The sequence below is a fragment of the Lynx canadensis genome, chromosome D3 (genome assembly GCF_007474595.2).
Source record: "Lynx canadensis isolate LIC74 chromosome D3, mLynCan4.pri.v2, whole genome shotgun sequence".
NCBI classification, from domain to species: domain Eukaryota; kingdom Metazoa; phylum Chordata; class Mammalia; order Carnivora; family Felidae; genus Lynx; species Lynx canadensis.
This window is the reverse complement of record NC_044314.2, coordinates 8,561,063-8,571,979: the sequence shown is the minus strand read 5'-3', so window position 1 is coordinate 8,571,979 and position 10,917 is coordinate 8,561,063. Positions and strand designations below refer to the sequence as shown.

The 10,917-nt window shown below is 36.5% G+C and overlaps 1 protein-coding gene across 1 annotated transcript; it reads left to right on the top strand.

Annotated features, from left to right (window-relative positions):
* The first annotated feature begins 664 nt into the window (after positions 1 to 664).
* LOC115528341 (40S ribosomal protein S15a-like) lies at positions 665 to 1,105 on the top strand. The gene has a single exon (XM_032595377.1). It carries the CDS (start codon positions 675 to 677, stop codon positions 1,065 to 1,067), a length of 393 nt encoding a protein of 130 aa, XP_032451268.1. The 5' UTR covers positions 665 to 674; the 3' UTR covers positions 1,068 to 1,105.
* The last annotated feature ends 9,812 nt before the right edge of the window (positions 1,106 to 10,917 follow it).

Here is a 10,917-nt window from a genome sequence, read left to right as displayed (position 1 = left end):
TTTCAAGGGGAAAATCATGTATCAAAAAATATTGAGTAATAAGTATTTCCAAAGCGATGAGAAAGGGAATCTTTTCAAGAAATTTCTAATCCAATAAAAAAAATCTACAGATACGATTAGATACATATAATTATAAATGAATAGGTTAAGTGATGGCTATGAATTGTCATGATGGGAGGGAATGGGACATGATATGAGATAGAAACCAGAAAGGGTTAACAGAGGAAGGTGAGTGCAAATGGCCCTGGATGAGGCAACAATCAAGTGTGCAAAAATCGGAGAGCCTGAGGCAATCACACCAGATGAGCCCTGGAAAGTAAGAATATGGGGGTGTTGTAGGAAGCAGTACAGTTGAGCTAAAATGGAAAGTCTTTAAAGAGGAATAATAGAGTATAAATCTGAAATTAAGAAATCAAACACCCAGGACAAAACATGGAATGGTTAAACTAACAACCAGGTTAAAAGTTTGTACTCTGTTAAACACACACACACACACACACACACACACCATTCAGGATACTTGAAAAAATTTTCAAGTGAGAGTAGCAGTAGAGAATTAAATGGATTGACATGGGGAAAAGACCTGAATACAAGAGGCCTGTTAGGAAAAAGTTAACGTAGAAGGAGATTTCAGCCCTCCCGTCCTCTTTCCGGCATCTTTCCGTGCCGCCATAATGGTGGGCATGAATATCCTGACAGATGCTCTCAAGACCATTAACAATGCTGAGAAGAGAGGCAAACACCAGGTTCTTATTAGGCCATGCTCCAAAGTCATCATCGGATTTCTGACTGTGATGATTAAGCATGGTTACATTGGTGAAGTTGAAATCATCGATGATCACAGAGCTCGGAAAATTGTTGTGAACCTCACAGGCAGGTTAAACAAGTGTGGAGTGATCAGCCCCAGGTTTGATGTACAACTCAAAGATCTAGAAAAATGGCAGAATAATCTGCTCCCGTCCCGCCAGTTTGGTTTCATTGTACTGACAACCTCAGCTGGCATCATGGACCATGAAGAAGCAAGGCGAAAACACACAGGAGGGAAAATCCTGGGATTCTTTTTCTAGGGATATAATACGTTCATACAAACAAAATGCCTCACTGGGGAAAAAAAAAAGAAGGAGATTTGAAAGATAAGTTGTTATTTAGTATCTAAATACTTTCCCTACATACTTCATACATACTTCCCATACATACTTCAAATTACTGCTACATACTTCATAATGCAGGGAACAGAAAAGTTAAAGGAAATATGGTATCAGCCATAGTCTTAGAATGTAGAGTGTCGTAAAAATTGATGTCATTTATTTACAAATAGAAAACTTTAAACCTGTGCTTTTTTTCATATATAAAACTAATAAGCAAAAGAAATCAGCGTGGTCTGAATGGATTCCTATTTTCTATAATCATCTTATTCCAATGAAGCCATTGAGAAACTGGAAATGTTCTCTGTAATCCAAAGACTAAAAGTATGTTTAAATTAACCAAAACAGATTATGATTCTTCAATTCAAGAGAATATGTGCAATCTAAATATTTTCTTTGCATTTTTTTTCTAATTTATTTGCCTATTTATTGGTTTTGAGGGGAGAAGTTTTGAACACTAGCATATGCATGTTTCTGAAAATTTAGTAACTTGTGCAGTTTGAGAATGGAAATCAATAAAAAATGATAGGTTCCAACAGCATCAACTTTTATTAACTCTGAAGCTAGATCATGTTTTTTTTTTTTTAACATAACTCCAAAATTAAAGATACTTTCTTGGCAAGTTCTAGTTTCAGACTGATGTTTAATTGGTCTTAATCATTCAAACAGCTTAAACCAAATGCAATCTTCTCACTTATTAGATGAATTACAGCAGTATACTACAGGGCATTTTTGTCATATTTGACACATGTACAGATGTGACTGATTTGGCATGAGTCAGATAAATATATTCTTTTTAATAATTATTTTCACCCAGTGGGAAATTGCTTCAAAAATTTGAAACTATTGGGAACATGTAAGTGTACTACCTAGGTTGAAATCAGCTGACACAGGCAAGAGACCATATGCCTTTGTGTTCACACAGTATTTAAAACTTTACAAAGCCAGCTGGCTTTATCTCATAATTTAATTACATATAAAAATGTTGAGCTAAATACTGCGATGCTTGCCAAAAATTGCTTTAAATATCTTCACCCTCCTTAGCTCCATGTTATTGAATTTACATGTTTCATAACTCCTACCCTTAAAATTACTTCTTTGTTTTTCAATATTAGTCTTTTAATAAAATATTATTTTGCCTAACATATTTTATTCTGCCCAATAAATTAGTGTGGATGTTCTTTGCATGATAAAGCAAAATGATTTTCTGAGGGTTAGGAGGTTAGGGCGCCAACCCCCTACACAATCGAAATCTATATATAAATTTGACCCCCCCAAAACTTAACTACTAATAGCCTGTTGACCAGAAGCCTTACCAATAGCAATAAACAATCAATTAACACATATTTTTTATGTTATGTGTATTATATACTGTATTCTTACGAAGGAAATGTTAAAAAAATCATGATAAAGAGAAAATGCATTTACAGTACTGTGCTGTGTTTGTTTCAAAAATCCATGTATGCCTGGACCCAGGCAGTTCAAACCAATGTTGTTCAAGGGTCAGCTGTATGAATACATATGTGAAGCAAGGAAAGAAAGGGAGTTCCATATCCCAACAAAAGCCATTACAATTTAAAGATACAATATTTGACAACAACAACAAAAACTCCTATTTGATAATAAGGGAGATATATGTTAATGGAATGCATATCACAGAATTTCTATCGTATTAATGCCTATTTTCTTCTCAGTACTTCAAAAGTATGGCTGAATTTTGAATGAAGAGAGATGTCTTTGTTTGATAGATGCACCTCTGTTACCTAGTCTTTTCTTTTTAGTTACCTTTTTTTCCAGTAAGATATTATGCCACACTTTTTAAAATTTTTAAAAATCAACATTTTCTGCCCCAGATGCTATGATTCTATAAGTTTCTTTAAAAATGACCTTTGGCCATGGAAGACGAATGTACTATTAATAGCAAAATGAATGATTTTCTTTGTTTTATTCTCTTAAATATTTGAAAACATTTTCATTTTCTCACAAAATTATATTTTAAAAGAACTCTGGATCCTTAATATCTTCACACCATGGGAAGAAAAATACTTTCATACACTAAAGTCATGCATAATTCATTTATGCTAGAGAAAACGATCATGAACAGCATTTACAAAATAAATGGAAAATGTTTTAATGAGCACATAAAAATGTTTACTTTATAAAAACAAAGTTATAATTTTATATTTGCATGATTTTAGGAGTGCTTAATTTAAATGAATCAATTATGGAGACTTGAGTAGGAAACTCCCTTTGGATAGATATATTGTCCATATTATTTTATCTAAAATCGTATGTTTAATTTATGGGGGAGATATTACAATTTCAGAATTCAGAGAAAAATGCTCACTCTGTTTTTCTAGAACACTCTTTTTTTTTTAAGTCTTCCCTCTACTTTCACTGCCTGGAAACTTAAAACCAAACATTGCTCTATTACCAAAAGTACTACTCTGCAGTCAGTCAACTAAAATAGGTTCATGGATTGAAAACTGGCTCTTACACCGTTTCTTTATTATTCAGCTTTCCCAACTTCCAGTCATTGCCCAACTGGGCTATTCACTATTTTTATATTTCTGTGCTTTTCCATCTACAGTTTTCTTTTAGGCATGGAAAGTTCTCCTTTCCGCCCTCCCCTCCCCCCCAAGACATTGTGCAGCATCCATTTAAACCGATTTCAAGCCATTTCTCTTTGAAAAAAGAATTTTCAATGCCATTTTCCCTTGAATAATCTCTCCTCTTTGAATCCAGCTCTTTTTGTCTCCACTGCTCATTTGGGAATTTGTTTTTCTCTGTTATTGTTGGAACTAGATGCTCTTTACCTGACTGTATGTCCTAGAACAGAGGAGCCATGTCTATTGCTGTCTTCTATTGGCCACTCTTGATATAGGCTTATGTGGTAAAATTTTGTTACTTAATTGCTGGATCTAAATTTCAGTGAATAGTTTTATTGTTCCAGTTATGCTTCAGTGGATATTCCCCTACCTAGATGTCAGAGTCATTACATATGGAGAGAGGGATTTACCTTTGCCATGTTACCTGCAAATGCAGTGTTCTTGGGATGGCCTTTCAAAAACTGGGCACCCATGTGTTATCCCAGTGAACTGTTCAAGGAAACTTGACCTTATTCTCCATAACCAATTTTGGAAAGTGATGATTATTCTATAAAATGATTATCTGTTACACTGAGACATAACACATTACTAGCATATATAGAATACAAAAATATCTGTATCTATAGATATATAGACTTATACATCTATGTATAATACATATGTATCTGTATTTACAGATCCCTATGTATAGGGAGAGACAGAGATAGTGTATGCATATAAATATACATTTTAGGTGGGAAATGGACTTGGATGAGAAAACAAACTAACTTAGTGAGATTCAGACCTGCAATAAAATGTTTCATTCTTTTCTGAATGTTAATTTAAACAGCATTACTCCTTGATATATCGTAAAACAAAACAAAAACCCAAATAAACTTAACTAGAATAAAGCATGTAATGCCATTTTCCACTGTAAAGCACTATAAAATATTGGTTATTATTATTTTCTTATCTTTTGTCTGAGGTTTAAGTTGGATACAATGATGATATTACTACTACTACGTAAGGTAGGGACAATGTTCTGTAACTAAAAGGAGACTCAAAATGCTTATAATATCTAGTGTCTTCTTACAAATCACTTTATCCCCGCATGATTTAGTTATGGCTGAGAGGTTTAGGGAGACATTCTCAGGATCAGAGAAAATGAGTGATAGCTTCAAATTCTAATGCTACTACTTAAGTTTAATAAACCATCTGAATCTCTATCTCTTCATCTAGAAAATGTAAGTAACACCAGCTGGCATGCTTGTGAGACCAAAGATAAGGTATAAAAACACCTGGCAGTGTGTGTGTGCGTGTGTGTGTGTGTGTGTGTGTGTGTGTGTGTGTGTTTAAGAGACATTTAACAATTGGGAACTATTGATAGTGTTAGCATCATCTTTTGAGAATAAATATATTAGTTTACACCTCTATGCTTTAGCACGCCAAATATTATATACCATATAATTTTTTCTCTTATCTTATCCAATATCTATGATGAAATCTAATTCATCAACATGTCGGTTTGATTTCTAGAGGTCTTTAACATGGTGGTATTTCAAACTTTATATTCTGCAAATTACATCCTTCTAAATTAAGTGCACTTTATGCTGATTTAGCATATTGAAATTTTATGTTTAAGTGATAAACCAAAATAGTCTGTTCAGGAGTTATAGGATAATGACTGATTTTATGATTTCATTCAGCGTCCAAATGCCTACGTTCATTACGTGTCAGGCACTCTGCTAGGTAATGGGGACACAGGCATGAAAACCACTAAACTCTTGCCTTTAGGTGTATCTCAGTCTTTGGGGAAAGAAAGGGAAAAGAAAACAGTGCATTTTATGAATAACATCTTAAAAGTCTGGACAATGTGTCATGAGGGCCCAGAGAAAGGAAGAGGCACATAGTCCTATATGTATAGTTTGGGTGGAGGACCCCGTATAGGAGTTGATGCCTAAGGACCACATATTGTCAATCGGACAAGAAGTAGAAACATCCCAGAGCAGTTATATACCAGCACCAGTAGGATGGGAGGCCTTTCAACCAGATGTTATAGCAAAGAAATTTAAATGACAATATTAAAAACAATCTAAAAATAAGAAGGCAATCTGAAAACAGATACCTTTCTCTTCGAGCCTCTCATCCGGGGTAATTGGAACTTAGGCTGAGTAAGAGTTGATAAAATACTGTCTTTATTTTTATTTCCCCAACATGATGTAAGAAAACAATTATAAATCTATATTAACTCCTTTTACAACTAATGTGGCATTAGTACCCATTTGTGAAGTTTCAGCTCTTGATAAGTAATCGAAACATCTTTTTGAGAAATAAGCTTTTATAGTTTATGCATGTGAGTATGCAAATGTATTTTATATGTATGTATGAAAGTAATTCAAGTCATCCTGAAAGCAAATTTTCTCTCTACAAATTTATCTTCACAGAGGGAACAGTGCCCTCCCCTGCACAACATATTTGCTTCTTCAAGCCATCTTTCCTCTTATCTGAATGCGTGCACGCCATGCATTCCCCTTTTTCTGTTCTGTTAACATGGCCAACCACTTGTACCATTTTGCATCTATTCATCAGATATTTGTGTTTGTCAACGACCTACTAATTAATGTGTAAAACATTCCGTTAGAGGTTGGGGCGGTGGGGGAGATGGATGGCTCAGCATGGAAGGGTGAAAAGGCAGTTGCCTAAAAATCATGTCGCAAATTACAAAGTTATAGGTAGAATAAAGGAAGTCAGGTTGGGTTTAGAGAAGTGAAGTGAAGGGGTGAAGAGGCACTTTCTGCCTGATCTTTTAATTGTTATTGCTAAGATTTTATCTATGTAAATGAAAAACATGAAGAGGAAATCATTTTAAATCTAAAGCTTTTCCTCCCTTTAGAATTCTGCACAATGTGTTTCAGTAAGGGAATGAGTTATTAGTTGCTACATCTTCTCATGTTACAGGTTTGCATGGAAGTCCTAGGTTTGGTTCCACCCTATTAGGGATGCGGAAATCAGACAGGTGTATAGGGTTCTCCTTTCTTATGAACTAGTAGCTGCCATCATCAAAGCGAGAAGTGCCCTTCCTCAGCTAAGCAGAGGCAAAAACCTTCCTCAGCTAAGCAGATGGCAAAGCTCAGCCACTATGCTGACAGTCTGCAGATAAATGGCAGTCTTACTTGGCCAATCCATGCACTGCTGAAAATCAGGATCAGAAAAAATGGGCAAAGGACCTAGATAGACATTTTTCCAAAGAAGACCTACAGATAGCCAACAGGCCATGACATGACATGAAAAGATGTTTAACATCACCAACAATCAGGGAAATGCAAATCAAAACCACAATGAGATATCACTTCACACCTGTCAGAATGGCTAACGTCAGAAAGACAATAAATGAGCATTGGCAAGGATGTGGAGAAAAGGGAACACTTGTGCACTGTTGATGGGAATGGAAATCGGTGCAGCCACAATGGAAAACAGTATGGAGTCTCCTCAAAAAATTAAAAACACAACCACAAGAATACTGAACACTTCTACATATTTATCCAAAGAAAATAAAAACACTAACACAAAAAGGCACAAGATCATTTATAAGAGCCAAGATATGAAAGCAACCTAAGTGTCCATCGATAGATGAATAAAGAAAATGTCACACACACACACACACACACACACACACACCAGAGTATTACTCAGCCATAAAAAAAAAAATCAAAACTTGTCATTTGCAACAACATGGATGGACCTACAGGGTATCATTCTAAGTGAAATAAATCAAATATATGTGGAGGATAAAAAACAAGACAAACAAACAAACAAAACAAAATGGAAACAAACTCATAAAAACAAACCAGTGGCTGCTGGAAGGGAAGGGAGTTGAGGGGGATGGACGAAACAGATGGAGGGATTAAGAGGTTCAATCTTCCAGTTATAAAATAAATAAGACACAGAGATGTAATGTACAGCGTAGGGAATATAGTCAATAGTATTGTACCAATGTTGAATGGTGACAGATGGTAACTAGACTTATTGTGGTGACCAACCATCTCCTAACATGTATAAATATCAAATCACTATGCTGTACAACTAAAACTAATCCAATATTCCTTCTCACTGTTAACAATTTTAAAGGTGTCAGCACTGTTCAATTATTTTCAGAATGTCCATTTCTTTTGAGATACACAAATTCCCTGAAAGCATCAGATAGCTAATAAAATTTTTTAGAAGGCTACACCCAGCAGAATGTCGACTCCATGAGAGCTGGGAGTGCAGCCCTTTTCCTAGCTCCTGGCAAGGTCTTACAGGTGTAGATATTTTCCTGCTCTCTGTCCTCCTTGAAATGAAATAAGGTATTAATATCAAGCTATGTCTACAGTGTTTCAGTGAATCTGGATATTCATGCTAAATCTAATTCCAAATTCTGCCTCCACATATTTATCTATAAAGTGCCTGTGTGAGATGCCTGCATTTCTCTTCTCTTTTAAATTTTGTAGGCAAGAAAGGATTAATGAACCTAACACTTCTCTCTCATACAGGGGTGAAATGGACTTTATAAAATCTTAGTGGGAGCCTCTCTGATTTATGAGAGCGAGGAAAACGTCCTCCATTAATGGCACGAGCCTTCTGAGTGTTCTGTCCAAAACCATTTAACCTCTGGGCTATCCCTGACACGCAGACCTGGGAAGAGCCGTGGGACCTGCAAGAGGACATTATTCTGAGCTAATTGAGAGAGGAACTGAGTGGATTCTCCCCTGGCCTCATTATGAACAGGAACAGAGAGCCACTGTCAATGTGGTAAAGGTGAAGGGAGTCAAAAGGTCCTCTTGACCAAAAATCACTATCAAAATCCTCCTTTTGTCTTCACAAATTCCAACATTATTGGCCCTTTTAGGGACCTTGCATACTAAGCTAAGGGACCAGCTTAAGACACTGTTGAAGTTTAAAAAGATAATGGATTTTCTCTCAAATTAGCTGAGATTGGTTTATCCAATTATTTATTGCTACAATCTGTAGGAGATCCTTGGAGAAATCAAATAAATAACAAGATAGTTTAGGTGATAGAATAGATAGCAAGTTCCCAAGAATACTGAACTTTATTGGAAAGGGTAAATGGTGCAATTACTAACCAGGGGAAAGCTTAGGGGAGAAAGTGAGTGTGAATTGGGAAGTATTTATGAGAGATGGATGAATTGTATGGAGAGGGTTGCATGTGTCAGTCATCGAGTGATAAGTCAGGGGTTTATCCCTTTTTAAAAAAAAGGTGAGTGAATACCACTGTCTCTACCACAGCTTATACTTCTTGGAAGAAGGAAAATGATTTAATAGATGCTTAAAATGAGAAAACCTTAAATCCTTTCTGCACACCCCCCGCCCCAACCCTACCCTCCTTAGTTTACAAATATCACCTGTATATGGCAATGGGAAGTTATATTCCACTGTGACTGGTCTTCCTTAAACCAGCAGACGTGGGGTGGGCAGAAGAAAGCAGAGTTTGGGGCGCCTGGGTGTCTCAGTCGGTTGAGTGTCCGACTTTGACTCAGGTCATGATCTCACAGCTCGTGAGTTCAAGCCCCGCATCGGGCTCTGTGCTGACAGCTCAGAGCCTGGAGCCTGCTTTGGATTCTGTGTCTCCCTCTCTCTCTCCCCCTAACCCACTTGCATTCTTTCTCTCTCTCAAAAATAAACATAAACATTAAAATTTTTTTCTGGGCTGATGGCTCGGAGCCTGGAGCCTGTTTCCGATTCTGTGTCTCCCTCTCTCTCTGCCCCTCCCCCGTTCATGCTCTGTCTCTCTCTGTCCCAAAATAAATTAAAAAAAAAAAAGAAAAAAAAAAGAAAAATAAAATTTTTTTTTTTAAAAAGAAGAAAGCAGAAGTGCCAAGAGTAGGGGCTGAGCCATAAGATCACCTTTTAAAAGCATAAAAGCCAACACTTGGTAAACACAGAACTTCATCCTTTTTTCTAACCCATAGCTTCTAAGGAGGAAACTACCTTCTAGAAGAATTACATCCTGTTCTTTATTCTGTATGCAGCGATTGTTTATTTAGTGTTAAATCATGTAAGATAGCGCAATAATACATTTACTTTAGTGAGAACTGAAAGGAATTACTTGTTAAACCAAGGGAATGATTTCTAGGGAAAAATGATAGTGTTTTTCTTAAATTAGATTTTTCTATTTGCTGAGCAGAACTTTAATTATGTATTTTTTAGTCGATAGTCAGCATCCTTTTCCATCCAGATTTTTAAGCACAGTTTAAAGATAACAGGATACTTATCTCATGGCAGTGGCACTTTGAGAAGCTTAGCTTTTGTGCAGTTAGATTTTAAACCAGATATAAACATAGGGCAGTTTCCAGGGGAAAACGTGAGTATTCATAGTTCAAATACGAAATATTGATTCAAATGGGCATTGGTCATGCGTGGAAGTTTTACCTTGACCTGAAGAGCTTCTATTAAGCTCCCCTTCCTGTGTGAAGTGCTCCATAAACATGTGGTTATACATGCAAAGTGTGACCCTTGGATCATTATTATTATTATTATTATTTGAATTTTAACTAAAATAAACCTTGTACTAGGGGTTGGAAGGATAAAAAGAGATAAGAGGGCCTCTGCCCTTGGATAGCCTCACATTCTAGAAGGAAAAATGGACACGAAAATATGTAATTTTAAACCAATAATGTAAATGAATTATCTGCAAAATGACAGAATCGCTAAGAAACTGAAAAGGCTAATTCTACCTAAGAGGGATAATAGGAAAGGCAGGCAGTGTCTATTTCCTGGGCCTATTGGAGAGGCACTTCTTAGACACAGACAGAGACAAAAGTGTTAAAAGTTGTTCAACAGAAAACCTATGACTAAATTAGAAAATAACTGTTTAGTGAAATGCACACTGTGGGAAAAATGTGACAGAATCAGTGCAGTAGTTTCGTCCATAACACAGTAGGAGAGATGGACACTGTAGCAGATGCCCCGGGAAATTTAAGGAAAGCAGATTTAGGGGCGCCTGGGTGGCTCAGTCGGTTGAGCATCTGACTTCGGCTCAGGTCATGATCTCACGGTTCATGGGTTTGAGCCCTGCATCGGGCCCTGTGCTGACAGCTCAGAGCCTGGAACCCGCTTCGGATTCTGTGCCTCCTTCTCTCTCTGCCCCTCCCCCACTCATATTCCCTCTCTCTCTCTCTCTCTCT